Source organism: Rhincodon typus, chromosome 8 (assembly GCF_021869965.1).
Source record: "Rhincodon typus isolate 14 chromosome 8, sRhiTyp1.1, whole genome shotgun sequence".
NCBI lineage: Eukaryota > Metazoa > Chordata > Chondrichthyes > Orectolobiformes > Rhincodontidae > Rhincodon > Rhincodon typus.
In genome coordinates this window covers 62,821,058-62,839,792 of record NC_063339.1, presented here as the reverse complement: position 1 = coordinate 62,839,792, position 18,735 = coordinate 62,821,058, and the positions used below count along the sequence as shown (strand labels likewise).

At 38.4% G+C, this 18,735-nt stretch overlaps 1 protein-coding gene across 1 annotated transcript in view; it reads right to left on the bottom strand.

Annotated features, from left to right (window-relative positions):
* ryr3 (ryanodine receptor 3) overlaps positions 1-18,735 on the bottom strand; it is a 363,324-nt gene that overhangs the window by 140,955 nt on the left and 203,634 nt on the right. Inside the window, exons 34-38 of the mRNA XM_048600437.1 lie at positions 17,591-17,817; positions 14,121-14,928; positions 10,559-10,759; positions 3,956-4,058; positions 226-363 (exon numbers count right to left, since the gene is read on the bottom strand). Coding sequence (XP_048456394.1) covers positions 226-363; positions 3,956-4,058; positions 10,559-10,759; positions 14,121-14,928; positions 17,591-17,817 — 1,477 coding nt within the window. The remainder of the gene's footprint in view (positions 1-225; positions 364-3,955; positions 4,059-10,558; positions 10,760-14,120; positions 14,929-17,590; positions 17,818-18,735) is intronic.

The following is an 18,735-nucleotide window of genomic DNA, read 5'->3' as shown; positions in this document are numbered from 1 at the left end:
CCCTGAAGGGTCTAGGCCCGAAACGTCAGCCTTTCTGCTCCTATGATGCTGCTTGCTGTACTTCACGCTCAGTTTATTTGATGTGATTAAATACACTTTAATATATAACTTCCATTAAAAAAATCCTATTGCAATTAACTAGGCTGCTACTCTTCTGAAATAAAGGTTTTGAAATGGATTGTCCATAAAATTCATGTTATTTCAGTTAACAATGTTGGCACTTACTGGGCGCTTTTTCTTCCTCCTCACTTGGAGTTTCTTCGACTTTCTTTGGCTTTCCTTTGATTTTATGCACTAGGTAAAGTAACTTGCCCATCAGAGATTCATCTTTGTCTTCTTCCTCCACTTCTTCGTATGGAATGCCTAAAATCAGAACACACTGTCAGAACAATACGGTTCATAGAAACATAAAATCCTAGAATCCCTACAGTGTGGAAGCAGACCATTTGGCCCATTGAGTCCACACTGACTCCCTGAAGAACATCCCATCCAGAGCCACCCCTTACCCCATCCCTGCATCTCCCATCACTAACTCACCTAGCCTGTACATCCCTGGACACCATGGGCAATTTTAGCATGATCAATCCACCTAACCTGCACATCTTCGGACTGTGAGAGGAAACCAGAGCACCCAGAGGAAACCCATGCAGTCATGGGGAGATGTGCAAACTCCACGCAGACAATCACCTGAGGGTGGAAGCAAATCCAGGTCCCTGCTGCTGTGAGGCAGCAGTGCTAACCACTGAGCCATCGTGCCATTCAGCTCATAATCCCTTACAGGTATATATAAAAAAAGAAGTCATCAACTTGGTCATAAAATTCAGACGACAGCAAGAAGTCAAAAAGAATAAAACAGCTTGAAGAACATGTGACTATTTCAAATTCAAATATTCTTTATTTATCTCATCACCTCCACCTCACCACACCAGTTTTTCAACTTATATTCCACAACATTGGCCCCTGTTTAGTTAAATTTCAGAATGAATTCGAACAAATGTTTCAAGATGTGTATTGATGAGATTGAATCACAACAAAATTTAATTCAATCGGAACAGAATTTGAATATTGCTTGAAAAAGGGGCATATTGCTAAAACTTTTCACCTGCACTCATCCGGACAACTACAAAAATAACAAATTTCAGATGATCACAACCACTTATATTACCAGAGTAACAGATGCTGATTGATTGGCAAGTTGACTTGAATTGACTGAGATATCGTCAAATAGAAAGCTTGGGAAAACTTTACTTTAAAAAGTACCATTTAGAATCCATATTTAATTGAGTTAAAGGGATTGCTTGATGAGAGAGATCTGGATATATGCCATTTATATTGGACATTGTATCAAAGTCAGCATAAGGGACAATGGCTCCTCCATGATTGACACACTCATTCTGGCCTTCAGATACAGGTTGTTATGTTCTTGTGACTTCACCATTTCTCAATTACAGCAAAGCCTTGAATCAACTGGTACAGAGGCATGATTGAACTGTGAACAACCCAGTCATAGAATTGACAGATTTTCACCAATAGCTGTAACAATGGAACAGTAGGCAATCTTCACTTTCTGAACAATTTTGCTTTTTCATTTGGTGACTTTCCTGTATGACCACAAGATTATAAATAAACCAAGTACAAAACAGTCAAAATGTTGGATACTTCACTAAATTGTAAATAGATTAGGTAACCGTACACTCGGATGAGACTACTATATCTTAGTAACCTACAAAAGTCCTTCTATAACAGACATTAAAAATTTTTGGCTTAGTAACGGTTGATTACATCCTCAGGAAGGGTATAAATAACTCTCCGGGTCTATTTCACACGCCTATAATGTTCCTGTATTAAAATTACTACAACCTGTTAATGGGCTGTTAATGTTTAGCACACCATAGACAAACTAGATTTGGAATATGACTATGCTCCATCTCCAGCATATTGGTAAACATTCTAAGAGTCGTCCTAAATGTGTCCTGAAAATGGACTCAGAAGTCAGACCAAACAGAGAACAACTAGAAGAGCTGCATACAGGAATTGAAAGGGAACGTGAGCAATCAATCAGAAATTATAATCTCTTTCGTGTATCATTTCCAGTGCATGAGAGCTGTTAGGAGACCCACTTGTGCTCAGGAAGCAGCACTGATGTCTTGAAAAAATTTGGTCTTCGAGACTTTAATTCTTTGAATGGGTTGCTAAGTGGTAGTTTAAGCTGGCTGCGTTTCAGGCGAGTGATTTAACTCGACCTGTTAGAGAGCAAAGACAGCATTTATTTGCAGGACATGCAGGTAGGATTGGTTTTCTGATGGGTCTCTTTAGAGGACAAGAAACAACGAATGATCTGCATGGAATGTGTAAGCTGATCCTGCCTGAAGTAGGACAATTTGTTTTGCATTGTGTACTTTGATTCGGTCATTGTCATGCAGGCTTCAAAGCTCACAGCTAACGTTAAAGCTTTCAGAGAACACTCCTGGGCATGGAATACTGGCACTACCAAGTTCAGAGGAGCCACAGCAATCAGACTCCTGAGTTCAGAGAACATGAGGTGTGAGCACCTCCGAATTCAGAGAATGTGAGGTGCTCAAGTTTGCAATGAAGCAGTGCTGGGTTACAGGGATAGGGTGGGGGTGGGTCTGGGTGGGATGCTGTTCAGAGGGTGGGTGCAGAATCGATGGTCTGTACAGCCTCTATTGCACTATATTCTGTGATTCTATGTTCTATTTTAATTGAAACACATTCTTAAGGAAACCAACCTTGTTTCTCTCATTGTCTCATGTAACCAAAATGTTCTAACAACACCTTCCATGACTCAGAGTCGAGTCAGGGACGATCCATATTTTGAATGCAAACATGCATCCATTTGAAAATTGTCTCTGTTTTTGCATATTTGATCTTAAAACTTCTTTTATGATTTCATGCTACAGTACTAGAGAATTTTATATTTCATTTTGCCTTTTGATTTTTAATTTCTTTGCAAAAATTTTTGTTTTACATTTTAGGCATTCTGATGGCATTCATTACTGTTTACAACCAACAAAATACCGTGAATAAGTTCAATGAGAATAACAATATAAAGAGGGAGCACCACATGGAAGGGCAATTATACCTCAGAATGCAGTTATGGAACCATCAACTTTGCCTGGAGTTTTCAAGATTCCAACTATGGTATGAAAGGATCTTAAATGTAATCCATCCACACCACCATCTGCTTTAGGGACCTCTGGACAATTTAAACAACTAAAAGAGTTCTTCCTGTCTGTGTTGCCACTTCTATCAGGCTGATTCCAGAAGGTCATAAGATACACAGCCAGTTTGCTGTCCAGAGATATAAGAAAACTGACAGAGACTATGCTTACAATGGAAATACCTGAGAATTTTCTTTTTAGATAGGAGGCAGCCGCTGAAGAGCATGCATAATATATTTCTACATGGTAAGTTTCCTGAGAGCCCAAGGTACATTAGATGATACTAACATGGTCTATTAAAACTATCACTGTGTAAGTGTATTGCAAAGCAGCAAACATGCTATTTCTGTTGGCAGTATTTCCTCCTTCATATTTGCCCTGATTCCTTCATTAACCCCAACTAATTCCACAAGGTGTTCTGCTTGACAAGTTAATTGAGCAGTTATTATCAAGATGAATCACTCAGTAATGTGTAACCTGATGAAAAGCTTATACATGGACTCACTGATTTTGATATTAAATGTAAAAGTTAATCCTCTCAATGAAATATACAGCTACATTCTGCACTTTATTTCACTGTTACTTTTAATCTTTTTGGTAGTTATTTTCTTTATGTCATTTGTTGATTATTCCCACAACAAAAATTCATTAATTCAGTCATTTGGAAGGAGGCACAGTAATAATACCTATCTCTATAAATAACTACCATTACGTGGCTCAACTCCAAGCAGTTGAAATGCCATACCCTGGGACCTCAGTATTTCATTACTCACCGCAATGTGTTTGAAGGTCATCATGGAAGTCACATAATTCTTCACGCATATCATCTGGGCAAGTGGAAGCATCATCATTCCTAAAGTTCAGCAACATGTTAATCTGTAAGAAAATATTACAACTCAATATTAAAGGAAAGTGGGTGCAGAATATATTTTCATGTTACCTGAGAGTCCGGGGTACAATAAATGGTACTAATATGGTCTTTTATACCTATTACTGTGCAAGGACATTGCAATGCAACAAACATGCTATATCTGTTGGCAGTATAAAGGAAAGTAAGAAATGAAGTAAAAGCCATTAAGGTACAGCTCCTAATCTGTCATTGCATAATTTGTGTAAGAACACAATTTATTTTCGTAAATTTGCCTTTTTTCATGTCCCATGCAAATACAATTTATTTTGAGATTACTGACCTTCTGAAAATGGAAAACTATTATCCTTTTCATCTTTCATTGAATTAACATTTGTAATTTTGTTTAAAAAAAAATTAGTGAACACTTGGGCCTAGATTTTCCAGAAGAGTCTCTCTACCATCTGAAAATGGTGGATATGGCTGAAAATCGGAAATCCCGCATCCAAATACAGTATCTACCAATTTTGTGAAGACGGGAAGGGAAGCAAGTCACTTTTCGGGCTTCGGCATCTTACTGAGGTAGTTGCCTACATAAATCAATAGTTGCCTTCACTTATGTGATTTTGGTGACGTAGGTGTATAAAACATGAACTGTGGAGATTCGACTTGCTAGACATTTCTTTGAACTTTGTGAATTCATTTGGATAGGTAGAGTGCGATTTTGGAGAGATATGGCAGCCCTTTGGATGTGGTGTCTTTGGAGGAGACCTGATGACTTTTGAGAGAGGCAAGTTGCCCTTTGAGAAAGGTCAGGGGATGCTTGGGATTGTTAAAAGTGCCATGAATGTGTTGGAGCTGAGGTTCATTGGAATGCTAAAGAAGAAATGTACAACAACTGTCAATTGTGTAAAAAGGCTGTTAAAAGGAACAGCTGAGCTGTCAAGACATTCAAAACACCTGCCATATAAACATATGAAAATATAAAACATTGGATTGTTTAAAAAAAAAGTCACTGCTTGCTACTTCACTATGTCTGTTGCCATAAGCCATAATCCATCACTGTATTAATTATGCATGACTGATTTGACAACCTTCCACTGTCAAAAAAGGGAATCTGTCATTTAACTTCATGTGGTTGTAGAATCTTTGAAGTGGGACAATTTATTCCAATGCTTGTTTTTATTAGACAGAATGCATGAAAGGGAATGTAAATACATTTTTTTTAAATGAATAAGACATTTTTCTTGTAACGCAGCAATGTCTGCATTAGACACTTAAAACTTCATTTTATTTCATCTTTGCATAGGTCCTGGAGTCTCCTATTTGTCTATCTTGGATTCCAGCATCTGCAGTTTTTTTTTGTCTCTGTCTAGACAAATACCTAGAATAGGAGGAGTTGTGTTATGACAAAATGTTGTGCTGGCTAGGCTGGTGTCTGCTGGATTTTAATGGAGTTAAGAGGTAACTTGACTGAAATATAAAGGATTCTAAGGAGTCTTGACAGGATGGATATTTTGAGGATGTTTCTTCTTGCTGGAAAATCCAGAGTAAATCATCTCTGTTTAAAAATAGGGGCTCTTTCATTCTTTGCCCCTCACACAACTTCATCCCCAAAAGCAATCATGCCATCTCAGCCTATATATCCGAGCCTTTCACATTTTCTATGCCAATCCATGCCCTTGTACCCAAGCCACATTTTTTGCTATATGCTCCATGCTAATCTATGATTTTCTGCTCACCCTTCTGGGTCTTTATGCTCCTTATGCTAACTAATTGCTGATTCATGCCAATACATGCACCACACACACTACCCTGTACCCTACCATGTCATTAAATCTAAATTTGAAGAACAATACCTGATCTTCCACCTGGGCATCCTACAGTCTGAAGAACTCAACATTGAGTTTGCCAATTTCAAATAACCTTCCCACCCATCCCCGGCTCCCCTTCCAGCCCCAATTCTCCCTTCCATTCCACCTTCTGACCCTCCCTTCCAGCCACCAACAGAATTCATCCGTCCATCAACCAACCAAGTTGTACCTTCTACCAGTGTCCACCTATCACCACCATTCCACTTCTACCCCTCCCTCCACTTTATCTGCAGCTCCCCCACCACAACATCCAGTCCTGAAGAAGAGTAATACCCGAAAACATTGACTGGTCCTTTCCTCCAGTTGCTGCCTGGTTTGCTGTGTTCTTCCAGCCTCCTGTTTGACTAGATACCCTTCTGTGAACTGCTTCCAAAACTTTCACATTCTTCCTTAAATAAGGATACCAATACTGTACACAGTACTCCAGATATGGTCTCACCAATGCTCTATGTAACTGAAGCATACCCTTTCTACTTTGAATTGAAATTCCCTCTCAGTGAACAATAACATTCTATCAGCTTCATAATGACTTGCTGTACCTGTGTACTAACCTTCTATGATTCATGGTCTGCAATTGCTAATTATTTATATAACATGCATTTTTATCCCACTTGCCAAAATTGCCAAATGCACACGTGCTCACATTATATTCCATTTAGCAGATCTTTTCCCACTCACTTAATTTATCTATATCATTTTGTAGCCTCATATATTTTCTTCACAATTACTTTCTTACCTCCCCATCATCAGCAAATTTTGCAACCATAGCATCATTCCCTTTGACCAATTAGTTTCTATAAATTACAAAAAGTTTAAACCCCTGCACTGATCTGTGTGGTATACCACTCGTTACATCCTGTCAACCAGAAAATAACATATAAATGCAAACTCTGTTTGTTATTAGCTAGCCAATCTTCTGCCCAAGTCAATATGTCACTCCCTAAACCAAGAACTTTTATTTTCCACCGTAACCTTGGATACAGCATCTTATCAATTGCCTTTTGGAAGTCTACGCACAATACATCCACTGGTTTGCTTTTATACACAAAATATCACTTATTCAAAGCAGTCCAATAAGTTTGCTTAAATGTAATTTCCTTTTCACAAAACTGTGCTGACTTGGCCTGATTACCTTGAATTTTTCTAAGTGTCCTGCTATAATGCTTTTAGGAATAACATCTTCCCTCTGGCACATGTTAAGTTAACTTGCCTGTAAATTCCTGCTTGTTGTTCCATCCTTTACTTGAATTAGAAGGGTTATTATCAATATTTCCAATCTAACAGAGCTTTCCCTAAGTCAAGGGAAATTTGGAAAATTAAAACCAATGTTAAAAATGAACTCATTATCCACTTCTTTTAAAACTTTACAATGAAGTCCATTAGGGCCTGGGAACCTGTCAGCCTACAACTTCAACCATTTACTTGGTATCAGCTTTCTGGTGATTATATTTTCAAGTTCTGCTCTCCCTTCCATTTTCCAATTTACAGCTATTTCTGACATGCTACTTGTATTCTCTACAATGAATACCTTTCAAAATATCTATTCAAGTCATTTGCCATTTCTTTAGTTTCCATTATTAATTCCCAATCCTCACTTTCTATAGGATCAATGCACATTATAACTCTTTCTTTTGTTATGTATCTATAGAAGCCTTTTCTATCTGTTTTTATATTTCTAGATAGCTTTCTCTCATGTGAACTCCGACCCCCCATGAACCTTTCATTCATTCTTTGCTTTCTTTTAAATACTCTGTCCAATAATCGGACGTGCACCCATCTTTGCATAATTATATACTTTTTAAATTGATACACATGTTAATTTTATTTTTAGATCACCAATGATTGTGGATTCTCTCTTTAGAATTCTTTTCTTGTTAGTATACATCTATTCTGTGTATTCTGAAGTATTCCCTGAAATGTCTGCTACTACATCTCTATTGATCAATTCTTAATTTAAATTCATGAGTACCATCGCTAAGACTTAGCTTTATATCCCTAATTTAGTCACTGGATTCAAATTTCACCTTTGACCACAGTGGGATTTGAACCCATGTACTAGAGAATTGGCCTGAGCTTCTGGATTACTAGCCCAGTCACATCACTGCTAGTCTTTCAGCCACACATTCACTTCTCTAATCTTATTTGCCCTATGGCAAATTACATGTTGCTCAGCTAATAATATGGCAATTACTATCTTTGAGATTCTGCTTCTTAATTCGATACCTTGCTCTCATACTCACTATGCAAAATACCTTCTCTTAATCTGTATATCCTATTGCTAGCTTCATTGACAATGACAACTGGATTCGCTCCCCTTTCCCCCCGCTGTAGATTCCTCTCCAGCTCTAATCAGATAACCTAACTTCTGGCACCAGGCAACCAATACAGCCTAATGTACTCTTACTCCTTGCTACAGAGAAAACTGTCCATTTCCCCTTCTATACTGTCCCCAACTACCACTACATTCCTTTTTTTTTGCCTGCCCACCAGAATGGCTTCTTGTACCATGGTGCCATGATCACTTAGATCACCCACTTGTGGCTCTCACTCCCATTCACACAAGCCAAAAATAAACCCTCAAATCTATTGTATATTTGGTAAAGCTGGGTCTCAACTGCCTTACTCACATTCACTAACTCCTTTCCCTGACCATTGACAAAATCCAACACTGCTATCTGCAAGTTTCTCTCCTAACCACATATAGTTCTGAATTGGCACAATCAGTGTGTCATGAATGTCACTGGATTTAAATCCTGGAACTCCCTCCCTAACAATATTGTGGGTGCACCTAAACTAAACAGTGTAATTAATCAAAAAAGTGGTTCACCATTACCTTGTCATAATATATGTATATAATATCAGTTTTAGGATTTGGATTTTTAAATAGTGGGAGAGAGATTTTAGTTTCAGTCCTGTGAAAGTAATATGCTTTTAAAAAAGAAAGAAGTCATTTGTTCAGTGACCTAAACATCTAATCTCTGATAAAGCATGTGATTTACTCAAATGCCTAGCAGGATGCCTGTAGCTTAATTGAGTAAGTTTTGTACAGCTGAGCTTATGACAAACAGAAAAGAAAAAAATATTCTAGAGCTATTACTTCAGTCAAGAATTTAGTTCAGAATAAAAGTTTCCGCCCATCAGAACAGCAAAGAAATAATTTAGAAGAACAGTAACCATTGCAGAAGTGTTTTAGTTTGTGAAGTTTCCCATTATATAGTTCTCAAGTTATCTGAACTGACAACTGGTTTAGGGCCTCAGAACTGAAAGGAAGTTCAGGCCAGCAGAATTGGAAAAACTCTGTAAAACTGCCCCTGTAGTCCCAGAGGGAAAAGTGGACATAGTCAGTTAAGTAAAAATTTAAAGCATTGAACTATGAGGGCTATTCTCTTGGATTTGAGTATCTGTACTGGAGATTGCTGGCAAGTAGGTTGAAACTTTGCTTTGCTATTTACGTTAAGATCCTTTAAAACTGTCATTCATATAAGTATTTATAGTTTATGCTGAATAAACCTAAATTCTATTGTTAAAGAATACTTGCAGCCTCAAATAAATATGTTTCATTAACTGACCACCCTGGTAACCAAGCTCTAAAAATTAATTAATGACCTATCAAGCCAGATTTCAATCTGGGATTTGACTTGTTCAGCATTGCCATCAACTGGGATTATATAACCCTTGTCATGAAAAGTAGCGAGGAGCAACAAATGTTGGCTGCGTCAAGTATGCCCACATCCCATGAACAAAACAAAAGTACACAGCTATCCAATTATCATGGACCAGAAACTCAACAGGTACAACTATCAATGCTGGCCACAAGTACAGCCCAGTACTTAGACAATTTACATCAGAAAGTTCTTATTGAATTTGTTCCCACCACCCTTTCAGATTGTAATAAATTGCGAATGAATAACTGTCCGCTGGAAAATCCACAACACTATGCATATTGAAAATGATGTAAGGAGTCCTCTTAAAAGGAGGTAGATGCTCAGTGCTTCAGAAGACAATGGATAAACTGTCTTTTTTGTGTTGAAGCATACTCAGAATTACTTTGCATTGCTGTGGAAGTGTACACATTCTGAATGGATTGAATTAAAAACTTCCCAGTTACTAGAACTTTCCTGTTAACTAAGGAAGGCTGGTTTTGGATTCTAGAGAGGAAACAGCATTGACCTATTTACCTTGTAGCACTACTATCAAGGTAAAGGATGTCAATGATGGGAATGCTATGAAGTAAGTTCCATTGATCCCATTATTTTTATTATTCTTTCATGGGGTGTGGGCACCATTGGCAATGCCAGCATTTGGCATTCATCCTGAATTGTGCTTGAACCATGTGACTTACTTGGCTATTTCAGAGGGCAGTTAAGAATCACTACATTGCTATGGGTCTTGAGTTACATGTAGGCCAGATTGGATAACGAAAGCAGATTTAATTTGTTAAAGAGAGCCTAATGTGTTTTTAAGTCTATTGAAAAAAACACTGTTACTGAGATTAGCTTTTTCAATTCCAGACTTGTTCTGAATTTAATTCTTTAAATTCCTGCCAATGATAGGGTTTACACCCATATGCCCAGCACATTAACCTGGACCTCTGGACTACTGATCCAATGACATTACTACTACACCAACACCTCTCCTTTAATGATAGATGTTACCTGTTCCTGAGGAGGTGAACGGAACTCTTTAGACTTCTTGGCAGTTAAGGCTGCAGACATGTTGAAGGCTAGCATTAGTTCATCGTACCGAAACTTCTGGTTCCTCTGTAGCCTTGCAACAAACTTGTCTGCGAAAGAAACAATGGCCTCAACTCGATGTCGAAGTTCACAATCACAGAAGTAGTGCAGTAATTCACACATCTGAAAAACAAAATAAATTATGTTTTTGTGTAAGAGATCAATTAGTAGATAAATAAGTAGATAGATACATTTTTAAATAAACAAACACACACACATATATCCATGAGTTTCTCAAGTATCTGCTTAATTGAACAAAATCAAAATTTTGTTCCTTATTTACTTTTAAGTTTTGCAAAACTAAATGTAGCTTGTCCTAGGAGCAGAAAGAATATGCTGATGTTAATTATATATTAAGGTCATCCAAGTGAAGGGCATTCCCCTCCATGGGTCTCCATCTTGAGAGATGGTGCCTTGAGCAATGCCACTGGAGCTCTTTGCTTCTGCTATGGCAACCTATAGTGTCACAGTCAGAGGGGGACCTCAGACAAAGCATGGTCCAAATATTTCACAATGTCACAACATCGAAGGAAGACTGCGTGTCTCATCAACTGCAAGGGGGAGAGTAGCAGCAAGATGGATCTTGTCATTTTGGTTCAAAATATCATCAAAACCAACAAGATCATGTGGACAATGATAGTGTCACAAGGTCTCCACATGCAACGAGTCACAGGCAGGCCTCTTCCTTGGGTCCATCTGCCATGACCTGTGGTGATGGACAACTGGTGACATGGATAGGGCTATGACCCCCGGCGTTCTCAGTCAAGTATCTGAACAGAGATGAAGGTTTATGAAGGTCATTCAACAGACACTGTGTTTGGAAAGAGGTGTCTTTGGGTAGCCACTTCTGTGACTGATTAATCCTCTTTAGGATATCCCGCGCTTACCCCACAGTCCAAAGATGTGCAGGTTAGGTGGATTGGCCATGCTAAATTGCCCCTAGTATTTAGGGATCTGTAGGTTCAGTGGATTAGACATGGGAAATGCAGGGTCATAGTGTTAGGAAAAGGGGGGTGAGTCTGGGTGGGATGCTCTTTGGACAGTTGCTGTGGACTTGTTGGGCCAAGTGGCCTGTTTTCACACTGTAAGGATTCTATGAATCCAAAGAATAGCTACACAAACAACCCATTTATCAGTTGAATTTGTAACAAAGCTCAATCATGCCTGGTACACATGACATACATTCACACACAGAGACCAGTCCTCAAGCCATACATTCCAAAAACTGATTGATCAAATCAAACCATGCCACAGGTTTCTCTGGCTGTTTGTAACAGACAGCACCCAGACTGTATTCAAGTAACCAGTGATTGCAAAACCCAAAACAAAACGTCCACTGCTTTGGTGCAATTCCACAATTAGGTAACAGTTGCTGAACAATCCTGAATGTTCTAATAGCTACACTAACAACCCTTTAAGATAATGATTGGAGCTAGTAAGCATTGTACAGCATTTGCAGGAGTCCATTCTCTGCAAACAAAAGGAACATGTTCAAGTCTTGCACTCTTTACCGGTTTTATGATAAACGCTACTCTTGTCTTTCCCTTGTTTCTCCACTGATTCGCTGTCATTAAAACGTAGCAAATAGAAGGAATAGGCTATTTGACCCTTCGAGCCTACTCCACCTCATTCATTATGCTCACAGTTGATTATCCTACTCAGAACCCTGTTCCCACTTTTACACCATGTCCCTTTAGCCCTAAGAACTATATCTAACTCCTTCTTGAATGCTTTCAATGTTTTAGTGCTCAAATGCTTTCTGTGGCAGAGAATTCCACAGGTTCACCACTCTCTAGGTGAAGAAATTTCACCTCATTCCAGTCCTAAATGGCCTATCCCATATACTTAGACTGGGAGCTCTGGATCTGGATGTCCCAGTCATTGGGAACATCCTTTCTGCCTTTACTCTGTCTAATCCTGTTAGAATCTCATAGGTTTCTATGTGATGTCCTGTCATTCTTCTAAACACCAAAGAATATAGTCCTAACCAATCCAGTCTCTGTTCGTATGTCAGTTCTTCCATCCCAGGAATGAGTCTGGAAAACCTTTGCTGCATTGCCTCCATAGCCAGAACATCCTTCCTGAGATAAAGAGACAAAAACTGCACACAACACTCCAGAGGTGGTCTCACCAAGGCCCTGTACAATAGCAGCGAGACATCCCTGCTCTTGTACTTGAATCACCTCACTGTGAAAGCCAACATACCATTTGCCTTCTTCACCACCTGCTGCATTTGCATACTTATTGTTAGTGACTGTTAGTGACACCCGGGTCTCATTGCATCTCTCCCTTTCACAATCTATTATCGTTCAGACAATAACCTGTCTTCCCGTTTTTGATACCAAAGTGGATAATCTCACTTTTATCCATGCTATACTTCATTTGCCATGAATTTGCCCACTCACTCAACTTGACCAAATCACATTGAAATCTGCACCCACCTCAGCTCACCTTCCCACTCGGCTTTGTCATCTGCAAATTTGGAGGTATTACATTCAGTTCCCTCATCTCATATATATAGTGAATAGTCAGTGTTCGAGCACTTATCCCTGTAGTACCCCATTAATCACTATTCTGTTTCTTATCTGCCAACTAGTTCTCTATCCATGTCTGCACATAATCACCAATCCCATCTTCTTTAATTTTACATGCCAATCTCTCATGTGGGTCCGTATTGAAAGTCTTCTGGATGGACAAGTAAACCACATTCACTGGCTTCTCCTGACCAGCTCAACTAGTTACATCCTTGAAAACTTCCAGTAGACTTACCAAGCACAATTTCCCTTTCATAAATCCACAGTGACTCTAATTAATCCTACCTCTGTTTTCTAAGTGCATTCCGCTGATTTGTACATTCTGCCACTTTTCTGCTCTTGGCCTTTTTCTCAAATAAATTACTTTCTAGTGTTATCCATCTTCATAGATGACAATTTATGCACACTCATTCCTTGCGATTAGTTTGTGAATAAATTTTACACAAACCTTAAAACAAGTTACAAGACCACCTCCTTTTTTATTTGTATTGTTATGTAATATATTTTTGAAAAGTCCAGTTATATTTTCTAAGTTAATCAATTTTACGACATCTCGTTCAACTACCTCTTCTTGTTCAACAAATTTTGGTTGAAGACTAGTTTATCTGCTCATAATCAATGTAAGGGAATCTTCACTGGATTAAATGCCCCTAAATTTATAAATCTGTTCAATTAATTCAATTATTATCAAATGACCATTACCTTTACTTAGTTGATAACTTTTGTACGAATGGACTTCCATTAAAAAGCCATTTTATTTAGCTTTATTTTTAAGGGAAGACCATTGTAGCAAATATCAACTTACTTATATTGTGGGCATATCTCAGTGCCCCTAACTTCCCATCAGTATGACACAATGTCTTCTAATAAATGATTAATTATGCAGTTGCATAAAATTGCCACATGGTGGAGAAAATGGCATTGAACTGAATTGCTACATAGTTTTATACCTGAAGTTTCACAGATTCTGGTAAGCTCTTTTCCAGTAATCCTTTTAAACACGACTGAGCTGCTGGTGTCGTTTCTTCACCTGCCTCTACAGACTTTTCTTCATTTCTGGTGGCCATTTCCTTTTCTGTTTTATTCTCTTCCACTGTCTTTTCTTGGTGTTCACCAAACAAGTCAGAGTCGATCAGAACCAGGATCTTTTGGACATCATTATCATCAAACATGCCAGTGATCAGCATGGTTTTAACCAACTTGAGGATGGGAACAAGTTGAAACTTAACACTGCCCCCAACTGGATCTCTAATGTGTGGCCCACCACCTGTGACAGCTTCAGTGAGCATTTCAATTGCTTTCACCTTCAGAATTTCAAATGGTAGCTTTGGACTATATTGTTGCTTATTCTCACTGGTGGTGACGAAACATGGCATTGAGAAATTTAATCGGGGTCTTAAGCAGGTACTGAGCCCAACTCCAGGATATCCATAGGTCCGACTTTTATCTGGAAACAATGTTATGCTCCTTGTTTCATCAGTTACTGGAATTATGAATTCATTGTTCATAATTAATCTGGCTTCTTTTGCTGATTCTAGGTGCATACTCAAGAGGAGGTCATAGAATCCACCACGTAGAAGTCCTGGCAGATATTTGTTCTCAATTGTAAACAGAAGTTGAGATTGATCAATGTGACTGCAAAGTGCATGAGCAACACGATTATTACCCACAGCACAGAGGGCACAGTACAGTTTGACAGTGTGGTAATGGAACTTCATGAGCTCTTGATTTTCAGCTAGTTCTAGAATATCTATACACCTGTAAAGTTCAAAGAAGACAATAATTTAAGATTTAGCCGAGAAACAAAATACATTTTCAAAACCTGACCCAAAGTAATAAAACTAAATTCAACTATCCCAACTGGTTGCATTGGATTCTGGTAATTAATTGCTGAATTACCAAAAATAAGACATCACAAACTCTCTTAAAGTAAACAAACAAGATAGTCCTTGGAAATATTTAGTTATAGTGTTGAAGGTGTGGGATTCTGAAATCTCCCTAAAATAATACAAAGACCTGCAGGTGCTGAAAATTTAGAATAAAAACAGAAATTGCTGGAGAACTCAAAAGGTCTGACAGCATCTGTGGAGAGAAAGCAGATTTAACAATTCGAGTCTGCTACAATTCTTATGAAGAGTTAGAATCATAGAATCGGTTACTAGACTCGAAACATCAACTCTGCTTTCTCTCAAAGATGCTGCCAGACCTACTGACTTTCTCCAGCAATTTCTTTTTTTTTCTTGGGGAATCACCCTATTGTACTTAAATCAGTTTTCTTCACAGCTGTGGAATTGATAATGCTTCCGGATATGAAATAACCACTTTAAAGTTTTGGCAAAAGTTTTAGCTTGGGTTGTGGGTGAGGTTGTTGAATTGCTCGACAAGCTGGCTTGTTCTCGTTCAGACATTTCGTCACCATGCTCGGTGACATAATCAGTGGAGCCTCCGATGAAGTGATGTTATGCTAGTCCGCTTGGAATTTGTACTGTCCGGTCCCTTTTGGTGAGTAGTGCCATTTCCGGTTTTGATCTATATGGGTTTGTATATAGGGTTCAATTCTATATGTTTGTGGAGAGCCCTCTCCATCCATAATGCAATCAACGAACATATAGACTTGGACCCCATACACAAACCCATACAGATCAAAACTGGAAATGACACTACTCACTATAATAGACCAAACAGTATAAATTCCAAGCAGGGTAGAATAACATCGCTTCATCGGAGGCCTCACTGATGATGTCACCTAGCATGGTGACAAATTGTCTGAACGAGAACAAGCCAGCTCGGCGAGCAAGTCAACAACCTCATGAAATAACCACTTTCTGAAACTTATCAATTTTCGCTTTGATGGCAAGTCAACAAAGATAATAATGTTACACTCAAAAATTATACGAAAAAATACTTGGTTAAAATTTCAAAACTACTTTACAGGATGCCAATTCTAATTGACAAGGATATTTCATTAGAACAGTGAAGTGCATTGTTTCATCAAGTTAGTGAAGGTGCTTCAAAATTGCTTTAAATTGGCACATTAGGGGCTAGCCAGCAATAAACAAAGTAATTCAGATTCTTAATTTTAAAAAGGTAAAGTTTATTTATAAATTTACTATAAGAATTTCTTTGCTATATTTCTGAACATGTAATTTTAACTTTAGGTATATTAAACAAACATACAACTTAGTGGTATTACCACTAGACTATTAATCCAGAGACAAAACAAAGAACTGTCGATGCCGGGGATCTGCTGTCAGTTCTGAAGAAGGGCCACTGGACTTGAAAAGCTAACGCTGTTTTCTCGACACAGATGCAGCAAGACCTGTTAAGTTTCTCCAGCAATTTCTGTCTTTATGTATCTTAATTTAGGGAATCATGTTAATTTTCTGGGGATGTGGATGCAAATCCCACCATAGCAAGTCGTGGAATTTGAATTCAATATAAATCTGGAATTAAGAGTTTAACAATGACCATGAAACTGCTGTCGATTGTCAGTAGAACCTATCTGGTTCACTAATGTCCTTTAGGAATGGAAACTCCCATCCTTACCCTGTCTGACCTGCACATAATTCCAGACCCACCTGTAAAGTGGTTGAGTCTTGGGGATGAGCAACTAGGAATGCCCAAAGCCCATGAATGAACATAGATAGATGGATAGAAAGATTAAACAGATAGATTGGACAGATATGAAAGGACCAGACTTTGGATGTTTAACAATTGGGCAGTTCATCCATATGAGCAGACTTAAAACTTCAATGGTTTATTATAAAATATATTCTATGCTATTTTGAAATACCTTTCTTTGAAATGAACATATACAAATTGCAGCTAATCTTTGAGCTATGGCGACATAAACTTTTTTGTGGTATCTGGAAGCATTTTTATTTGAACATCAGGGCTTATGCGAAACATGTACTGTAAACCTAGGGCACAGTGTGCATTTATGTAGTTTTCACATACATTTTCTACAATTTGAAGTGGACAAGTTTATGCTAACATCATTTGCCTGTTACATGCAATGAATGGCAAAATTAATCTGAATGAGCCTAGACTTTAAAGTAGATATTGACACAATTTCATGCTAAGCACAGAGTTTCCAATTTTCAGATAATGTGAATAGCTGGCTGAACCTGCTGGAAGTCTCTATCATTGTTCACATTAACTATAACCAACCACAGGAGGGAGATGGAAAGAGGAGACTTTGGGAATATTCAAATAACTGATCAATTTATTGAATTGGAGATCAGGTCAAGATTTTCTAACCATAGGATCAGCCCTGTGTACATTTTGGCTTCAGATGCAGTACCGAACTGTACAAAATAGTTGTATGCTTAATATAGTGTTATTGGCACCAATCACCCAATACAGCCCTCTGGGTGGATACAGGAAGTTTTGGGAATTCAGCAGTACAACGTAAACTAACCTATTCTCTTCTGGAATATGCAATGCCATCATCTGCAATGGTTCAAGGCTCTGCACTACCCAGCCATGGTGATCACTAATTCGCGCTGTTTCGACCTTGAGGAAGTCATTAGGCATTCTACTCCACTGAACAGGAGTAATCATCTGAACATCAAGTCGAGGAGGACATTGTGGAATAGGATTTTTTTCTTCACTTTTAAATATAGCAGCAGACAAAGGCATGGCGTTCTGTACCCGAAGATAAAATCGAAACATTAATGCACAGTGACATGAAGGTAACACAACATTAGCTTACATTATTAGTTCATTATAATTTAAGATTGAAGTAACCTATACTATTGAGATTGGAAACTAATGAACCTTTTAGCACACATTCTCAAAAAGATCGGCATGTCATTGGACTGCATTCTAATCACATTGGCAGCATTTAAAATCTGAAAAAATATGAAACAGGTCAAAATTATCTTTCGTGCAAACGCTGCACCATTCCAGAGGATCCTCCACATCATAATTTGTATATTAATATGAGTCCTGTGAGGTAGAATACAACAGAAGTGTACAATACTACATCTCTTCCTTCTCGGTGTTTAGCATCAGTTTCAATTTTGCACCAATGAGATTCTATTTTTAACGAGGATTTCAATAACCTGACCAACTGTGCTTGTCTGTCAACAAATCACAACTTTTTAACTATTACTAAGCTGCAGCAACGAGCAAGGCTTGTTTGACAGCATCTTCCAATTTCTATTATCGAGAAGGACAAGGGCAGCAGATGCATAGGAACACTTCAAGATCCCCTCTCAGCCACACACCATGTCGACCATACTGAAGTTTCTTCTACTTTGGGAGATCCGGCAAAGCAGTGAAATTGCACTGCAATACCTTGGTGGCATTGCTATCCTGGTGGAAAAGGAGATTAAGTTATCAACTTTTACAACACTCCACTACCTGTTGGCTTAGTCTGCCTGCTGACATCAGATTGTCTTTTTTCTGGCCCTGTTCTAGGGAATTTATTGAGGATGTCCATGCAATAGGTGGAGAGCTGTGAAAATGACCCCTCTACCAGCCTCTGAAGGATATTGTTTTTAATTATTACCAGAGAGGGGTTCCAGCACCTTCAGATGGAGTTGGTGGCATAAATGACAG